This window comes from Embiotoca jacksoni, unplaced genomic scaffold (genome assembly GCF_022577435.1).
Source record: "Embiotoca jacksoni isolate LCO1_2020_lvr unplaced genomic scaffold, fEmbJac1.0.p SCAF_14, whole genome shotgun sequence".
Taxonomy (NCBI): Eukaryota; Metazoa; Chordata; class Actinopteri; family Embiotocidae; genus Embiotoca; species Embiotoca jacksoni.
Window position 1 is genome coordinate 8377241 of NW_027185274.1, and position 19306 is coordinate 8396546.

Sequence of the window (19306 nt, forward strand, 5' to 3'; positions counted from 1 at the left end):
AAATTAAAAGATGTGAATTGGAGGTCAATTATCAAAATTCAGGCCATCTACTATAACAAGAAACTAGGAGGGATCACAATTACAGGCCAAAATAAGTAACATTATTTACACAGTGTGTTAGTGAAATTGCAGAAGAGATGATACCAAAAAAAATTCCTTTTGTTTTGAAAGCAAACTCCAGCTGCTTTGTAACTTCACCCCCCCCCCCCCCCCACCCCCCACCACCACCTAAAAACAGTTTTTGGTCAGATGATTATTATCTAAGCTGTATTAATAAGGCTGTTATTATCCATCCACACGCAGTAATATTAATCGCTCAGCAGCATAAATACTGCAGAAGTAGCCTTATTTCTGTTGAATCCCTGTGGCATTATTTTGAGGCTCCTTTTACAACATTTAAACTCAATGTGGGTTCATGGCGAAAGGTTTTAGGACCTCTGCGTGAAGGTTTACGTCGACAGATTGCACTGCAAATCTTACAGCTCTCTCTGCTGGTTAAATGATGTTGTTGCTCTGAGGAGTGTTGCTGCAACCAGTCCAACTTAGATCCTTGGCCCACTGGCCCTCCCTGGTGACTCTCACCTTCACCGAGTCGAATCTCCAGAACTGCTGTTCTTTGAACAGGTAATGGCGTCCGTCTGGACGGGTCAGTGCCCCATTGGTCCCCTGTGGCACACCAGTCCAGTCTGTCAGCCTGCGGGGGTAGTAGGGCTCCTGGCGCAAGGTTTTGAGGTTGAGAACGGAGTAGCGGGAGCCCTTGAAGACGATCATGTGGCCCAGAGGAGCGTAGTAGAAGGCACAGTCGGGGTGATGAGGCAGCCCCGACTCGCTGCTCTTCCTGGGGAAGCCGGGGTCCAGCACGCTGCCCGTGTAGCGCCACATCCGCTTCCCTGCACAACATGAGACAAGATATGAGGGTAATTTGTGCCTTTTTTTTTATTATTTTTTATAAAAGTATAAAAGACAGTTTCGAGAGCTAATTTCTCGCACTGCAATCAAAAATCAAGCGCGTATGTAAAAATACATGAACTGAGAGTAAAATTATTTGGACTGCAAACAAATTATCCCTTACAGTTCTCTTGGTTTTGGTCACAGACTTCAGAGTTTTCCTGATGACACCAGCTTTTTTTTTTTTTTTTTATTGCGTGACAAAACGTTTTTATTGCAAATTAGGGCCTCTGGTAACGAGTCAAAAACTTGACATCATGCTGTTGATCACAGGTTCTGGAACAATATTTATTTTCTAATAAAATATAAAACTCCAGCAAGCTCCTTTGTGTGTTTTGGGGTTTAGTGTCTATAAGATATGCAGCTTTATGAGAGTATTAATGACGAGCATCTGGACTTTACATAAACTGTCTTGCATTTAAGCACATGAGGTTTTTGGCTCTGAGCTTAACTTTAAACAAAGTATTAGCCTTGAGCACGAAGGTGAAGCTCATTAAAAAAGTGCAGCTGACGCTTCAGTGCAGTAAAGTCTTTAAATAGCACTTTCCTGTTTAAAAAGGCACTAGAGTTTCTATTTTGGGATTTTTAACAGATACGTGAAATTAGCCAATAGGTAAGGGAATGTCTTTAAAAGGAAGTGTAAGTCACATTATTGAGCTCAGTGAAGCAGTACCTTTGAAAAAATACCACTTGGAGTCCAGCGGTGAGAAGGCAGCGGCCTCGATGGCCGGAGGGAGGTCAGACCAGCGTTGACGGAGAGGCAGCGGGCCGGTCACACTGCCCGCAGCCGACACTGTCCAGTACACGCTGCCCCGAAACACCAGCACGGTCTCGTTCTGGTCTGGAATAAACAAACAGAAAAACTTCAGAAAAGTGCGGATAGGGATTGCCCAGATGTCACGAGAATGGAAAGGTGGGTAAAACTTGTGCCTTCTTTCACAATTTGTTTTATTTTGAAAATAATTTTACAGTACAGGGAAACAAACATTTAACATTGCCCTTGTCCTGCAACGTTAGACATAAAAAGGAAAACAGGAATTTCTACAGCTTTCGCTGGTTTAGTTTTGATCCTCACCAATAACCACAGCCGTGGAGGACGGGGCTAAATATAGGTGGCATCATGAAGGTATCATAAAGTTACATAAAGATCATATTTAATTTGGACCTCACCAATAGTGATGGCATCAAAGACGCCGTGGCAGTAGAGAGGCTGCCCTCGAGCCTCGTGTCCTCTTTGTAGCTCCGTGAACTCCCACTCCTGCAGCGCGGCGTGCAAAACCTGACCTGGCAACCTAACAGGCCGGTCGCCTAACGGTTTACCTGAAGGTAAAAAGACCGAAACAGCAAAATAATGAACTACGAGGGCAAAAAAAAAAAGAAGAAGAGTCCACCTCATGTGAACTTCACTTTGAGTAGGTTGTGCTTTAATTTGCCAGAAATGGGTTACAACATGATGACAGAGCTCAGAGGACAAACATCATCAGTCCAATTTCTCACGCATGCCAAAAAGCTATTTACGTTTTTTTTTTAGACTGTGGGAACAAATGGGAAGACAAACAGTGGAGATCTCTTCTAAAACAGGACTTGGGAAACGTTAGCATTTAGATTGTCCTTTACAGGATGTGACTGGGTTGATGTTCTCTGACGGATGACATTACACTGTGCAGGAAATAAACAAAAGCGCTTAGATAGTGCACACTGGATCCTAAAGCAAATTCATCGAATTTTTTTTGTACTAAAACTAGAGTCCTCCTGTTGTTTTTGGCCTGCAGCGGTCACATCGTGCGTACTTGCGGTGCATGAGCTCAAAAGAACAAAAAGAAAAGCCCAACACACTGAAGCCTAATACTAAACAATATCGTTTTAGACATGATTACAGCCACTTTTGTTTGCGGGGAGCCAAACAAACATTTGTGCTGGAGTTGGATAAAATCAGAACACCCAAGAACCGAAGGAAGACTGCAGGAAAAGTAGATATACACACCACAGAGGAGAGGAGTGGGATCCGCAAGCTCTGTGTGAGTGTGTGAGTAATGCCGTAAGATAAGGTGGGATCTCTGACTCAAACACAGAATCTCCCCTCCTTGTGCTCTGCATCATTCATCGTTGGTGAAAGAGGCACTCAGATACTGGAGACGCGAACAGTGCACAAAACATTTACTTAAAAAGTGGCATGACAACTTTAAACGTCGAAACAGGTTGACTGAAACACCTGCGCACAACACAACCGCTGCTGCCTATCGCTGTTATCAGCGCCGAGGGCCGCGACAGAGAGCGTTTTCCTAAGAACGTTTGCGGCGCATTGAATGCAGATCTTTTAGCGTTGCAGTATTGATCCTTTTTATTCAAGTAAAGGATCTGGACGCTTTACTGATGCCTAATGCTTTTACACTCTCTTGACACACTGTATTCCAGGGAGAAACACAACATCCATGTTTCTTCTCACTGAGCAATCATAGGAGGGCAGGAGCTCTGGAAACTGACATATTCAATCTGCCTCACATGTGCTTCTTCTCAGATCGCAATGCCAACAGGAGGAGCTCTTACACGCACACGCACACACACACACGCACGCACACACACACACACACGCACACGCACACGCACACGCACACGCACACACACGCACACGCACACACACCGTGCCTGAAGCTCATATCTTTAAGCAGATGTAGCATATTCTCAGCGCCAGCCGTTCTGTCAGTTACTTGTCTTGTCAATTTCTTTCTCTAGAGATGCTTGACATTTACACGTGAAATTACTGCCACAGGGTGGACATCAGATTGTTAAGCATGCGGGAGAAAAGCAGCTGCACTTTGCTAAACTCCATCTGAATGTCAACTGAAGAGCCCCGGCTAACTTTTTTGTTAAGCAATAATAAAAAAAAAAAGAAAAGCTGTCAGATCAGAGAGATGTCTAAAATTCTTTCTTAAAGACTGATGAGCAGACATTCACAGGTCCAGTTTTCAGTGTAAAATCCCCAAAAACATTTAGCTCAAGCACCAACTAAAAAGTAGCTATCTGATGTCCGGGCTGCTCATTAAGCAGTGGCACCGAGTGCTGTAGCTCTTGAGTGTAAGTGAGCTGAAAATAAATCCGTACGTCTGAGAGATGGCCGGCAGAGGCAGCGGGGTGAATAAGGAAGACTGGAAATCACCATTTTAGGAGCTGAGGAGAGAATATTTCCAGGTGCAGAGCAGATGGGGCTTATCAGAAGACAGGCAGGCATGAAGACGAGGTCTACCTGCAAGCTTCTGTGGAGCCGAATTTTAAGTTCAGAGTTGAATTATCCAAATGATTGTGTGACTATCCTGCAGCCATGCAAAGATTCCTGCAGTGCTGCGTTTATACTGGCCCTCTAACACTGCAGCTGTCAGGTGAGGCAGTCTGAAGCGTGAGAAAGTCCACGTAGGGAGGAGAGCACAGGACTGTCACCCACGTGGCCGCTGTTCGTGTCCCGTCTGAAAGAAATTCGACTTTGATTTATTTCAATCTACACATATACATGAATTTACTTTCAACGCACACCATGATCTTTGCCTAAACCTAACGAAACTGCCAAAGTGCCACAGACCCGAGGGTTCAGCGTCAAAACAGAGAAAGCGCATGTAGATTCAGAAACACCACACGACCACCGAGGACCGTCGGGTGGTTAAGAAGCATTTGTTTTTGGTGCAAAAATAGTTTGACGACATGTTGTTGTGCAACTGTTATGTTACAACTGTTATAACTGTTTTATTGTAAGTCGCTTTGGATAAAAGCGTCAGCTAAATGAAATGTAATGTAATGTTATAGTGAAATCAGTTACTAAGCACCTGCCAAAAAAAAAAAGTTATAAGTAACGTGCAGAAAAGCACATGTGGAAACCTGCCTTACACATGCCAGGAGGGACAAGACACTGACAGTGAACAGATACTATTAAAGTTGCCATACTGAAAGCCGCGCATCTGCAACCCCACCAGTAATCTATCACAACACAGCCGACCAAACTCCCAGGTAAACACTGAGTGTAGCGCTGACACGCTGGATGATAATAATAATAATAATACAAATAATAATATACAAACAAGCCACTGGGTGTGTTATTTTGACGCTCACACCACCTCTGCTGCCCTCGGTCTAAACCCTCCACTCCTAGCAGCTGAGAGGCCGCAGATCTGAAACAGATAGAACAGACTCCTGCAGTCAAAGATAAACTCCACTGAAAACACAGAGAGGATGTTGGTTCAGCTCTTCGCCGAACAGATTAGACCTCATTTCCACGTTTGCCAAGAATACAAGGAAACGTAAAGTGACTGCAAAAGGTTTTTCGGTTCCTCCTCTTTCTGTTCTATGAATCAATCTCTCACAAATAGAGCTGCCGTGGACTTTTAGTCACATTCATAATCGGATCTTACAGGCGCTCTGAATGTGTTGCACAGTTAAATGTACAAAAACAAACAGCAAGGAAGGTGTCATCTAAGCAAACTTAGTCTTTTTGTTGGTCAAAGCCAGGTTTTAATGATCGGTGTTGACTTTCAACTTTCTACTCGTTCTCCTTCTGTGTTTGCAGCTGGTGGCCTTCTGGCCTTTTCACAGCTCAGTGCCACAACTCCCGATTTAATGGGCCACAGAACAAAAATGACTCTACGTCTGTGTTCCCTGATAGACAGTCTGGTTTCATAACAAGTTATTAAATCATGCGGTCGGTTATATGCAGTCCAATTTATTCTGAATTGCAACCTCATTTCAGCATCTTTACCTAAAGGCCTCCTGAAGCCAGACGATGAGACATTGGTCATCTGTCCACTGAAGTGCTTAAACCTCAGGCAAAAGTGGTAAAAAAAATATCTGTCGGTGTCCAGAGAAGGTGACAAATGTAACACCTTTCCTTCCTTTTGGAGCCACGCGTATTTAACAAAGGAAACACTTCCCCTTACGAGCCGTTAAGATGAATGTGTTATTCTGGAAATGTGTGAATTCTGGATGAAAATTTTAAACAAAATTTAAACACTGCAAAAACATCTCTCGTCTCAGGGGTCGTCATATAAACCTAATGCTTAGTCACGAATGAACCATCTTCTCACCGTACAGCTGCTGCACTGCGATGATGTCGTCCCAGCTCAGAACCAGGCTGCGGCCCAGTTTCCTGTAGTACGGCGACATCAGAGCGTGACGCACGGGGGAGTGCTCCAGTCCCAGAGTGTGTCCGATCTCATGGGCGGTCACCATGAACAGGTTGTGCCCCTTGTGTCCGTTTAGCGTCCACCTCTCTGCCATGTCGAAGTGGGCTTCCCCTCGGCGAGGCAGGAAGGCGTGAGCCAGAGTTCCCCCTGAGCATCAAAGAAGACGCGCACCTTGAGAAACTTTAACATTTCAGTCGTCTTGTAAAAAGAGCGGGTCGGTTCAGAGGCTGATCCTGTCGCGCGCGATCGACGCGCAGCGCTGTGACGTTCACGGGTCAGGAGGAACGTATAACTGTGATGAGTAAGCGTTACAAAGCGCACGAGAAGAAAGACTGTAGCAGTGAGACAAACCTGGTGATTAGTGGTGGCGGGGAGCAACGCGTGTTTTTATTGTGGAAGAGAAAGCCGTGTGTTTTCATTTCGCTGTAGGCGGGCAGACTGTCACGTCGGACAACCGAAGCGCCATCTCGCCACAGAGTTCAGGTCATTTGCGCCGAACGTTTTTGCTCAGACGCCTCAGAACATCACAGCAGAGCTCGTTGGGGGGGAGGGGGGTGTTCACCGTGCACAGCCGCGCCTTTTTTTTGGTTTTCGACGGTGATGTTCTACCCCCTCTGAAACGTAAACGCCACTCGAAACACCTCTCCGGGCTCATGGCTTTGTTGCCGTGGGCTTCCTAAAGCATCCCGGCCGATTTCAAGAGTTTGACACAAAATCTGACGTGCGCCGTCCGCTCATTTCCACGGAGAAATCACCAAAGCATGTGCAACTCGGGTGCTGATTTTGATCAAGCGAAGGAATTTGCAACGCTTACTCATTTGGGTTATAGTTTCCTCCTGCTCCGCGCACGTCACGGTGCTGCGCTTCGTTCACGCGCAACAGGAGCCGACTCCGTAGTTACCCTCGCCCAAACATCATGCCATTGCTTCATTAAACATATAAAATCACAAGAATTTAATGAAGGGAGTTTACACGCTCACACTAACTGTAAATGCGTGTTCTTGTGGGATTCAAATTAAAGGAAGAATTTGGAAAAACACAAACTCAGAAGTGAAAACGCAGATACGATCAGACAGAGAGATCGGCGGTGGCTTGAATAAATGTGTGATGACTCTGACCTGGTCCGTCGAAAGCGTTGCTGGCCCCGTCGTTGTGGTCTCCCTCGTAAAAGGCCAGCCGGATGTCTGCGGGCCCTTCGGGGGCCTCCTGGAAGACCAGGCCCGACACGTTGCTCCACACCTGGAAGGCGGCGCGCACTGCCAGCCGCACGGAGCCCAGAGACAGGTGGTGAGGCCAGTTCACGATCTGGTAGGTCAGATGCCGCTTGTACCACTTCTCGGCTGGAGAACACCCGCGGGGAGAGAGCCACAGAGATACAGGTATGAAGCTCGCAGTTTTATTCATCACCAACGCACGGCCAGAGCAACTGCTGATGAGCTCAAATCACCAGATAACCAAAAGAGAAACCCGCAGACATTCCTGTGTGCTTTTAAAAGCATACAACATTTTTTTTTTCTCCTCTCTGGCATTTAGATACAAATTGGACACTTTTTTTTTTTTTTTTTTTTTTTATAAATTTGAAATAACAAATTATTGAAAATGGATATGAAAGGCAAGATCGCTCCACATGTTACATTGTGAGTCATGTTCTCCAGATGTATATGGCACATAACAGGGACATGTTCCCCAGGTATACATAAGTGCTTTCCAGGCTCTAATGTTCACAGGCTCCTCAGCTAAAAGCACATAATGAGAACATGGAGTGGGACACGCGCGTGTGTGTGTGTGTGTGTGTGTGTGTGTGTGTGTGTGTGTGTGTGTGTGTGTGTGTGTGTGTGCGCGTGTGTGTGTGCGCGTGTGTGAGGTGAACTGAGGATCATAGAAACCTGGGAACAAAGTTCTCTTTTAAGTAAAAAAAATACTTTGATCTTCTTTTAAAAGAAATGGTGTTGTTTGTTGTAGCGCTGGCACACCACGTGTGAGGGGCAGGAGATGTTAGTCATCACAGCAAAACTTATAAAACCAAAACTGTCGGCAGGAAGTTGATGCAAAATATTTTGCAGCTAAAAAACGCACGATAACACAAATTCTGAAAAGTCTAACAATAACTACTTGTAGCTGAACAGATAACAACAAAAACTCACAGCACGATGTGACCTCTGCTAATTCGATCTGATCAGCTAACCACAGGGTGAGCTACCCTGGTACAAACTTTTTATGGCACAAAGTAAAAAATTAAAAACTAATTTAAGAATCATTTGTCATTGTTTCAATTTAAAAATATATATATATATATGGTGCCACAAACACATTCAGGATTTAACTTTTATGAATTAAAATCAAACTGTTTTACTTTCTCTTCACAGTTTGGTGCCGCTCAGTCACTGATGAATTAAGAGAGGACGTAACGAGACATACCTGTTTTTACTCTCGCTGATCACTGTTGCGCAACTTAAAGGATAAGGTCACATTGTTTTAAGTCTATCTTAACATAATACTCACAAATAGACCGTGTGAGAAATGTTCCTACTCTTCACACACTTGTTCTGAGCAAGAATGCTTTCTAATGTCCAGCTGAAGAAAATATGAGGCCTCAGCAGCCTGTTATCCAAATCATGGAGGAATCTTCCAGAGTATTTTCAGGACTAATCCGTGTTAACTTGTTTCCTGAGCGATGGCAAAGAGGAGATTTTAAAGCAGCTTACGTTATCAGTTCAAATAAACTGATAACAGATAAACTAAAACTCTGGAGTGAGGTAAAAATGTTTTGTTTTTTTTAAATTTTGCCCAGTTGTAAAGTAAAAAAAAAAAAAAAAGCAGCATTTTCACATTCTTGTCAGACATTTGCAATTCAAAAAGTTATCAGAAAAAGAATACTTTAATTCATGAATGCACTGGCTGTGTCCCTTAACTTTTACACAGTTCATCAATTGTGTAACACTGGTAACAGCATTTGGAAAAGACTTCAAAAAGTTTATGTTGCTTTGTATTTACATCTTGAATCTCTAGTACAGCGAGATGTTTCTCGTGTTCAACCGTCATGGTTTGAAGTAGAGCCTCTCTGAACAGGCTGAGCCAAAATGACAGGATGTTAACCATGTCAGCTTACAGCTGGATAAACTAACAAGCACTCTGAGTGCAAGCTTGACTAAACAATTTACTCCAACACGTGTCTGTGGTTTCTTTGCTAAGGAATAATTACACGTGTCGCAGACTTCAGAATCTCAGATTTGTTAAACGACTGAGAGCGGTGAGTTAAATGGAGCCATTTTTCAATTACCAAGACTCTAATCCGTTCATATAAATTTATATAAGCAGGATTACGCCGTGTAGCGCTGTGAAATCGAAGCAAGCCTGTGAGCAAACACACACTGTCGACCACGCTGATCACATCCCACAACAAGCAGGCAAGCCTCGCAGGAAACAGTCATTAGATAATATGAAGCTTTAGGGGGAGGCAGCTGGAGAGGCTGCACACTAGCGCCGACTGTTCAGGTCCAGAGTGGACAGAGTTGGTGAACACCTTTAAAACAACAGAAGGATTTTAAGGAGCTGTTTAGAGTTGAGTCCAATGGATTTTACATTTATTGACTCAAAACGGATGTGTCCAAAGTATTTGTAAAAAAAATAAAATAAAATAAAACTCATTAGTTGGTTAAATGTTTTTTATTTTCTATATTATATCCAGGCAAAGTGCTGGACAGCTACGTCTTTAGAATAATTTGGAATAATCGGAAAAAGCCATGACCTGGAAATGATAGCAGGTAAAACTTCCAGTGAAGCAGAGCTGGACTGAAACTTTCAACTTAATCCTAAACCTGCAATAACTGGTTTATCTGCAATAACTCTGCACTTCATATGGCCAGCCACAAGAGCTTTAAGGGTTTACACATACTTTCAGAGTTGATGCTTAACTAGAAGTGGCAACATACATCAAGCACATTAACAGTTGTCAAAATATATTTTTTTAAATGGACCAAATGTGAGTGGGAGGTCTGCACACATGCCAGCGTTACACGGTTGTTGCAGCTCCACCACACAGCCTGGCACTGACTGAGAATGTAAACCTGTAGACAATTTTCTGCTAAAAGTATGAGTGATTTTGTTGCCATGTGCGCTCGGTTGAATAATGCACAGCAGAGAGACGATGGGGAACGATATACACAAGAGGTATGTGCCGTGAACTGCACCCCGGAGACGGGCAAACATCTGGTGACATCAGTTTGTTTCTGTGTGAGTAAACACACGGAGTGAAGTTGTGCTTCTGGAGAGTTAAAGCTACACATTTGATATTTGACTTTTGCGTTGCAATTTACAGAGATATTCAAACAGTAAGAGCCGCCGCACCTGTGACCTCAAACATCATCACCACATATGAAACAGTCACTGATTTACATTTGAGAAAGAAACATGGAGCCGCAGCGAGCTGTCCTGTAGAAGTCCTGTAGGTTTTTCCATGATTTGATACTTGATCAGGTTCTCTGTGACTCAACACCAGAGGCTGTGGGACACTCGAACACTTTCCCACCACCGCTCCATGTTTCTCTCCCATATGTGCATTAGGCCTGGCGTCACATGATGTGCGTATTCTCAGAAAGCGCTCAGGCGCCTATACCCGCCGTCCCAGACCGCCGCGGAGTGAGAGGTCCCCCGAGGACGGCGGAGAAGCCAGGAAGTCCGATACACAAGACATTCCAGGACTTCCCTTATGGAAGCAATTAACATGATGCCCACTATAGCAGCAGCGTGGGGAGGGTGGGTTATCGCAGACATTAGACTGAGATCATCTGATAGCTAAAGTTATTGTTTGCGGAAGTTGCAGAGAGATGTTGTTTGTTGCTGGTGTTAAGGGGGCTGTTTGACACATGCATACACACAAAATGTCTGACTGCAGATCCCATCAGCGTGTCCCAGAGCTCGGAGTCACATCCCATGGTTTGTTCTGTCTGATAAACAGTCTCGAGCGCAAAGATGTTTATTTAACGGTGATATGACAAAAGGACATTTTGGGCATTTTTTAGTAAGAATTGATTGTCAACGTAGTTGCCACCTTCTTTCCTGTTGATCGACAAACTCACAAATGGGATAACTGTTGCTCCGATCAGTGTGTATGTTGCTGAAATTGTGTGAAATTACTGCGAATAGTGTGTCGTAAAAGCGGTTCAGAGTTTCCAGTGCAGGGCAGAGATCCATACTGTAAGTGCACATCTGTGAAAGGTCCGCACACCTGTCACACACCTGTTGCACTCAAAACACTTATCTCGGACAAGAGTGGTGGAATGTCAGTTGTGTAAAATATCGGTGGGAACGACCATCAGATTCAAGGTCTGCTTTCAGTTTCCAGGAAGCTCAGAGTCAGCCGTGTTCACACTAAACAAAATCACAGCACAGCACAGCTGAGATTGAATAAATGGGCAGCCTGTCTGACTCGCCTCTATGTAGCCGTGGCCGCAGGCTTCGCCTAGTAGCCGCAGTCTAGCTGTCAAGGACAAACAGCTCAGGCGGCTTTAAGCAGGGAGTTGAAGTCACAGATGGCCTGACTCGCAGGTGCGCAAACTGTTGAGAGAAGCTTTTAACTCATGACTCAATGATTAACAGAGTAATGGCAATGTAAATGGGTTCAGAAGTATCCTATAAATGATGTATTCACCTAAATAATATGAAACATCGTACATTAGCTGCTTTAAATATTAAAACAAGTTGGTACTAGTTTTAATCTTGTTGATCCTGACTAATAAATGTACGGCATGTGAAATTACAGTTTATCCTGAGAGGGACGTGAATGTCTGAATGAAGTTGCATTAAATTCCTCCTGTTGCTGTAAAAACATTTCACCCGGAACCACAAATGTCAACGTCACGATGCGACCTGTCGTATCACCCGACTGAGCACAAACAAGCCCGAAAGACGTCAGTTGAACGCCGACGTTCAAGTGACGTTCACTCGGACTTGGACGTCCAAACAGGGTCCTAGCCAGATGTTCAGAAACTGAACCCGTCGTGGACGTCCATCACACCTACAAAAGTGAGTCTGGACTGTACGATGTTATACCGACACGATCTGAACATTTCCCGGATGTTGTGTTTTGACTGGAAGGCCAGATGTGTGACACACCTGTCAGTCCACGACAGCATTCTGTGTCAGTGTCATGTTTTGCCTCGTCTAGGCACAAAAAGAACCACATGGTTAGGTTCAGGAAATTATATCTGTCGCTTTCTCACTGACCTGAAGGTTTTGGGTTCGATCCGTCCAACTACCCCCCCCAAACCGGCCTGATCTTAAAGACTTTTGTAGTTCGTCAGACGAATCTACTTTTCACGCCGAGACGAGACACAACGTGACACTAACACGCGACCTTCTGGTGGGCCGTCAGGTGTATTACATACTTTGTTGTGACACCGGGCCGCATGATGAAAAGTCACCAAAGTTACATCAACTAGGAGCAATGAATGTCCAAGAACAATGAGGAAACAAATCCCTCTGTTAGATGTTGGAAAAACTCCACAAATTTAGTGAAAACTTTTAGTGAAAAGTGTTGAGATACTTCAGTCCGGGTCAAAGCGGACCCACCGACAACCAACACTGCCCCCCCCCCTCAGCGCCACGCCACCAGCAAAACAACGGCTGCACATACCTGAGACCTTCAAATAAAATGTTACCGCTGAGTGCTGAGAGATTAGTTTTGAATGCATGTTTTACTGGCTTTTTGCCCGGTGTGAATCTGTAAGAACGAAGGTCTGATCCAAGCACGAGTCTCTTCCAGCAGGCATGCTTAATACCACAGGCAGAAACACATCATACTCAGGAGGACAAACAAAACAGTGTTTCAAGTTCAAGGTAGCGGTCGCACAGCAGCGCAACAATGCTTACTCACAACTGAGCTATCACGTTGTTTAACGACATCAGTCAGATCTGACCTGAGGGTGTAAAAGTATCTGCCGTCAACGGCGCTCCTCGCGTGACTCTACCGCCGCCCGTCACGTGAGTCACGCCTGGGTCTAAAGTAATGACACAGGAGTTGTTTTCTAGCACACGAACGGCCTCGAATCCCTCCAAACAGCCAGTCGCTCGGCAACATACCGGGACACTGAGGAGGCCAAACAGTGTAATCCAGTCAGTCAGTTCTGGATGTGTTTACCAGAGGGAACACTGTCAGGTACCGACATGAAGAGGCAGAGGCAGGTGGACGTCAGCCACCGCTGCATTCCCTGAACATTAGCCAACCTCGTCAGTGACAGGTAGGAATGCGGAGGCTTCACACACACACACACACACACACACACACACACACACACACACACACACACACACACACACACCGTGAGGCTGGAAGCACAAGGAGAGAGCGAGACAGGGAGCGGAAAACCCTCACTGTACTCCCGCTGCAGCGCGACGGGCCGCAGCTGTTCATCCACGAAGGAGATGTGTTGTTCCACTTTCAACCAAGATTCATTCAGATTCTGCCGGGTAGTTTCAGTGGCGACGCGGCTGCGAGGACGGCAACGTTGGCCGGTTAGTTTGCCGACAAACAAACAGACGAATAAAGGGAGCCAAAAACAGTCCTGGAGGAGGCAATAATCTGATGGAAATACATTTAAAAAGCACAGTAATGCTGATTAAAGTGGAGTTATTCAAATTCAGACTCCCGGCGGTTCTCTGTGGAGCCATGTGAGTTCATCAACCTGGACTGAAAACCAACGCAGAAACACTGATCATGGTTTTGTGATGTTGCCCCCCCCCCCTCTTAGTATCTCCCACACACGTTTCTATGGGGGGAGGAATCAACTTTTGAGTAAATTCTCAAGAGTTTTCCTGTGAAGCACCCAAAACTAAGAGAGGGAACCTTGTGCTCAATTACTTCATGGCATCTGCAAAACATTTGGCAGCTGCACCCTTGAGCACCAATAAACACGTTAAATCCTGCAACCTTTACCCCGTCCAGACTGCAAATCTCAGCGGAGGCTTTTATTACTGTTTATTACCCCCTGATAGACTATAGCAGAAAATTGCTGAAGGAATTTAAGGGGACAAACTACACACTCAAAAGTGGTCATAATGTAGACGTGCACAGATTTCTAAAGGGAACTGCTCAGCTGTAGAGAGCTCAAGGGGAAACAGGAAACCGCTGGAGCTGCAGGACGCTGTATATTGCTGCTGCTGTTTGGGGGAAGTCTGACATCTCCCCACTCAATTCATAAACTGGACAATTATCCAGGAGGTCGAACGGTCTTGTTAACTCAAGAGAAACATATAAGTCAGAAACTATAGATACAAAAAAAAAAAAAATGTCAAGCAAAAGTGAAGTGGAGGTTTCCACCAAGTAAATATGACGTGAAAGGTCCGTGGAGCTGTGCGGTTGTAGCTAAGAAAGATCCTGGCTGACGCGTGCGCCATCGGTACCCTCCGGCAGCTTCAATTACAGCCCTGCACTCTTATTTAGTGCTCTGTTTTACGAAGGCGGACCCTCCCAGTTAACCGGTGGCTCTTGAAGACCACGACAGGACATTCAGACCCCCACACACACAAAGCAGTGCGTGACCTACCAGCTTTCTTCACACCGGCGCAGATGTCAGTCAGGTCCACCTGACAACATAAACACACGCGCTTTCTCGTGCAGACTCTTTGAAACACGCTCGTACACATGACACACAGTACCTTGTGCGGCGGAGCGCCTCCCGCGGCGCTGCGGTCGCCTCTGCCCGGTGAAGATGACGTTCACTCTCTGGGCCCACGTGTGCTGGCTGCCCTCATCCGACACCCCGCAGCGGGGCTCTGCCATCCGCCCCAGCGTGGCGCTGTCCAGTTCACCTGTGACGGGTAGACGGGACAGCCACTGGAACTCGCTGCAGAGAGAGAAAAGCTTTGCGTGGCGCTCTTCTTAAACAGCATTTTGACTTTTCAATCGTGTAAAGTCATCAACAGGAATTGAAAAGAGATCCGATCATCTGGGCTCCGAGGCTCCTGATTTAACAATATTACATCCCTCTTTATGTTTCTGAGAAGAGCAACTGGAGATTTGTCGGAAAGTTTTTTTTTTTCAGACACTTGAGACCGCTTGTGGAAATGAGATTTAGGCAAGTGGGAAGGCAGTATGGACCTAATGCTGCTGAATGAAGTGATTTCTTAAATGTGCTTCGGTGGGATGAAGCTATGTTTGCCACGTCAGCGTTACTGTGAAAAACAGAAATAAGGTGGATGGATGGAGGGATGGCTCTGAAAGTTCATAACGTTAATGTCAATAAAGCATTTGTAACGTTCTTTTTTTTTCTTACAAACTTGAAACTGACTGAAGCTGGTCACAAGTCATTTGGTAAAGTAATGATCCACTTGCATACGTGGACCAGCCTCTTCCTCTGACTTCTATGTACTTTTTTTTTATTTTTTTTATTTACCACAGACGGTATACGATCTTCACGAATCAGATCACGCCTAGAGACGAGCCTTTTGACACATCGGATGAGTGTCAGCTGCACACGGTTTACTAACCCGAGCCTATTGTGCAGTCTGCAGACGAACCACAGGGCGAGGTTCTTAAAATTCCTGGACGGTTCAGAGAGGGTTCAGGAGATGTTTTCCCGGTGCACAGGTGTAGGGTGTGTTTTACTGCCCGGCAGTAACGTTCAGGCCTGAGGCTTGTCCCGCACCGAGCTCGCCCTTCCCCCTTATGAACACAACCAGCAAACTGGGATGCTCACAGTGCCGAGAGAAAAATATATTTGCCCTCAAATCACGTCACGCTCCTTTATAGGACCTCGTAATGACCCCCCTCCTCCACTTTAGAGCTTTCAGAGATGGAAAACCGCTTGTCATCACCTACCGGATGGCTGACTGCACCTCCACCGCATTGTGGATGTGGTGATCCTGATGGAGGTAACCGTACTTCTCCAGAAAGTCCTGCAATAGTAACCATACGTGTTAGCAGTGCATCAGAAAGGCTCCAACAAAACATTCAAACCCACAAAAAAAAAAAAAAAAAACTCCACAACGAACCTTTTGCTCTTCAGTAAAAATCAGCTGATAATGCTTTTACTCTTGAAAAGTAAAATTGTGGATGTTTATTTTAATGTCACATAACATTTCTTATAAGAACTCTCTCTGGTAAATCCCCAGAGACACATACCTCCCCACGAGGAGAAAAAAAAAAAGGGCATCATAAAAGTGTAAAGACAATTTTCCATACATACTGTATATGCTGTAGGTTGCAATGTATACATGAGAACCACCCGTAAGACAAAGAAACGCCCCGGGGTGTCCCTGAAATTTATAGGTATTATTTCACATTCAAGTTAAGAATAGTTCTGAAGTTTAACACCTATAACATAACCTTAAAAATGAACCAACAGGATGCATGACAACAGATGGTGCGTTGGGATTTTAGGTCGGGTTTATTATTATGATCTCTTCGTGTTTATGCAGCAGGTTTCATGTTCAGACAACGGCAGGTACAGCTATGATTACAGATGTGGTGAGATCGGGGAGGGGGGGGGAAATTAAAATTGTGGAGATGACAGCTGTGCTTCGGCAAACAGGAATGAGCAACAAAAATGTTCCTTTGTCCCTTTGGAAGACACTGAAAGTGCCAGAAGGCTTTGTTTTTATGTAAAAACAGTAATAAAACTGAGGAAACACATGTCAGAGAAGAAAGTGTGCAGCCTGTGGACGGATGAGAACAGACGGCTCGCAGAATAAACCGGTGCAGCAGTCAAGCTACCAAACAGTAAAAATCCCCCAAACACCACGACACATATAGTTGTTCTTCTTTTTAAAATGGACTCTTTGCGCGTCACTGTGTGCAGCTACAGTGTGTGAGTGACGTAGTGGCCACATGTCATTAAATGGTGATTTTACTGGAATATTAAATTATTTTTAAAAAAAATTATAATTTCCTCAAGTACTTTATTAATAATAATAATAATAATAATAAACGTTATTTGTATAGCACCTTTCATACAAGAAATGCAGCTCAAAGTGCTTCACAGCGACAGAAGTACATGCAGTGTTTGACATAAAACCAGATATAAAGGAACATTTAAAGATATAGAAAAGAAATGAGATGCAGAAGAACAGATAAAATGCATGAAATTAAACACAAATAGAGTTCAAATATAAAATAAGCAAATATCCATTTTAAAGGTAGTTCAAGTGCAGGCAAGCGCAAGAGAGCTTCAAGAGTAACTAGTTGAAGGCTGCTGTGAAGAGATATGTTTTGAGCTCTTTTAAAAGTATTAACTGAGCTAGCTTCCCCGATATCTAACAACTAGTTTGTTCCACAGCTTTGGAGCGCAGCTGACAAAAGCCGAATCCCCAATTTTCTTTCGGCCGTTGTTGGAAACCTCCAATAAACCAGCAGCAGATGATCTCAAGTGTTCTTGAAGGCTCACAGTTCACCAGAGAGTTGGAGATGCGACTCGGTCCGAGCCCATTAAGAGCTTCCTATGTGAGGAGGAGGACCTTAAAGTCAATCCTGTGTGTTACAGGTAAACAGTGCAGAGCAGCCAGAACTGGACTGATGTGCTCTCTCTCCTCTTGGTTCTGGTTAACACTCCAGCTGCAGAGTTTAGGATGAGCTGAAGTCTCTCTGTTGTTTTCTTTGGAAGGCCAATAAAAAGGTGTATCACAGTAATCCAGTCGGCTAGAAATGAAAGCATGAATCACCTTTTCGGCATCTGTCTGATTTATAAACGGCCTCACCTTGGCTTTGTTTATGAGGTGGGGAGAAAAAAAAGATGTTTTCATCACCTTATTAATGCTTGCCTTGTAACGTAGATCAGAGCTTAAGGCTACACCAAGACTTTTAAGAGATTCTGAGATATATTTTGTGACAACAGTGTTTTCACTGTTAAAAAGAGATTTATTTTGAATGGGTAAACAGATTATTTTATATGTCTTATTACATGTCTGGGGGTATCTTTAAATATATTTGTATATAAAAAAAGCTGGTTGTCATTTTGAAAGGATGTCATCATCACCCACCCATCATCATCATCATCCAGCTGTACCGACTGGTCTCCGGCTCGGAGAGTCCTTCCATCGGAAACAAATTCCCGCAACTGGTCCGGGAGAGGAATGTCCTGCCTTCCTCAACCCCGTCTATCAACCGTTGGGTCAGAAACTGGGTCATATTTATTCAACTTTTTAGCTTATAAAAATGTCATAAGCTAAAAAAAATAAATTAAAAAAAAAAATTGATTTCAGCAATGACATCACTGGTCTTCAAATGTGGTACAGACATTCATTTGGACTCGAGGAAGAGCTGATAAGATTTTGATGGTCAATAAGCCCCGCCCAACAGACACAAATGTTCAGAGTTGTTAATCAAAAAGCCCCATTAAAGAATAAAGGGTCGTTTTACTTCGATGAATATTTGCCTTAACATTACTTGAATAGAAGTATTTTATTAGTAAAAAAAAAAAAGTGCCCAAAAACACTGAATTTGAGTGTATAAGCACTTGATAAAACATGAAGGGTAAAATAAAACATTGATATTAAAGAAACTAGTGAATATTTCACGTCGTGGGTTTTAGGGCTAAATACTATGTTTATCAAATGACATTCAGTCACAGAAGAATATCTCATCGGTCTAAAACGATAACGACTCCTGAACTGGTAGGTAGCCCTACAGCCGAGCAATGATTTAGGTCAACAATATCAATTTGAAAATCCCGTTTGACATTTTAACAGCGGAGACCTCAACGTCCAGACAGGGAGTCATCACAGGTCATAAAATAACGTTATTAAATAGTGTTTTGAGCTGTTCATGCCAATAATTTCCCTCCTGCAGTAACCTCAAGTGTTTTGTGTTCCCTTTGAAGCGAGTCCAGTTCAACACGGGTCTCTCAAATCAATTCAATCGCATCTTAACGCGCCAGTGATCCTTCAGTCGCTTTGAAAAGGAGCTCACGTTTGACAGCAGTACCTCGGGGTCCGGCGGCAGCGGCGATCCGCCGGCGGCCTGGGCGCTGAGGAGCGCCGTCACCGTCAGGATCCAGACCCTCCTCGGGTCCCGTCCGGCTCCACACCGCTCCGGAGGTCGTCGGCGGCTCATCGCGGGGAAACCACACGGTCACCACACCGCGCATTCCTGCTCCGCGGCCGGTACCGCGCTCATGGTTCGCGTTCCTCCGTAGCCGAGAGCCTAAGACTGGTCGGCCCGCGTCTCCATCCCGGCGAGGACTGACGGCGCTAATTGAAAA

General features: G+C 44.6%; 1 protein-coding gene across 2 annotated transcripts; it reads right to left on the reverse strand.

Moving 5' to 3' along the window:
* Positions 1 to 220: 220 nt before the first annotated feature.
* Positions 221 to 19273, reverse strand: mmp28 (matrix metallopeptidase 28). 2 transcript variants are annotated; one of them, XM_069147823.1, is made up of 8 exons: positions 19030 to 19273; positions 15931 to 16007; positions 14769 to 14956; positions 7232 to 7453; positions 6015 to 6260; positions 2119 to 2268; positions 1622 to 1789; positions 221 to 890 (listed from the first exon to the last, which is right to left on the reverse strand). In XM_069147823.1, exons 1-8 carry the CDS (start codon positions 19156 to 19158, stop codon positions 496 to 498), a joined length of 1575 nt encoding a protein of 524 aa, XP_069003924.1. In that variant the 5' UTR covers positions 19159 to 19273; the 3' UTR covers positions 221 to 495. The 2 variants fall into 2 exon arrangements, with proteins under 2 accessions (XP_069003924.1, XP_069003922.1); XM_069147821.1 differs by having other exon boundaries at positions 19015 to 19273.
* Positions 19274 to 19306: the final 33 nt, after the last annotated feature.

Excerpts from the sequence above, each read along its gene's own strand:
- mmp28 (XM_069147821.1), bottom strand. The coding sequence starts at position 19,158 with ATGAGCCGCCGACGACCTCCGGAGCGGTGTGGAGCCGGACGGGACCCG. Across the intron at positions 16,008-19,014 it reads CCGAGGTACTGCTGTCAAAC|GACTTTCTGGAGAAGTACGG; the intron begins GTGAGCTCCTTT and ends TTACTATTGCAG. Across the intron at positions 7,454-14,768 it reads GAGGCGCTCCGCCGCACAAG|CCGAGAAGTGGTACAAGCGG; the intron begins GTACTGTGTGTC and ends GGTGTTCTCCAG.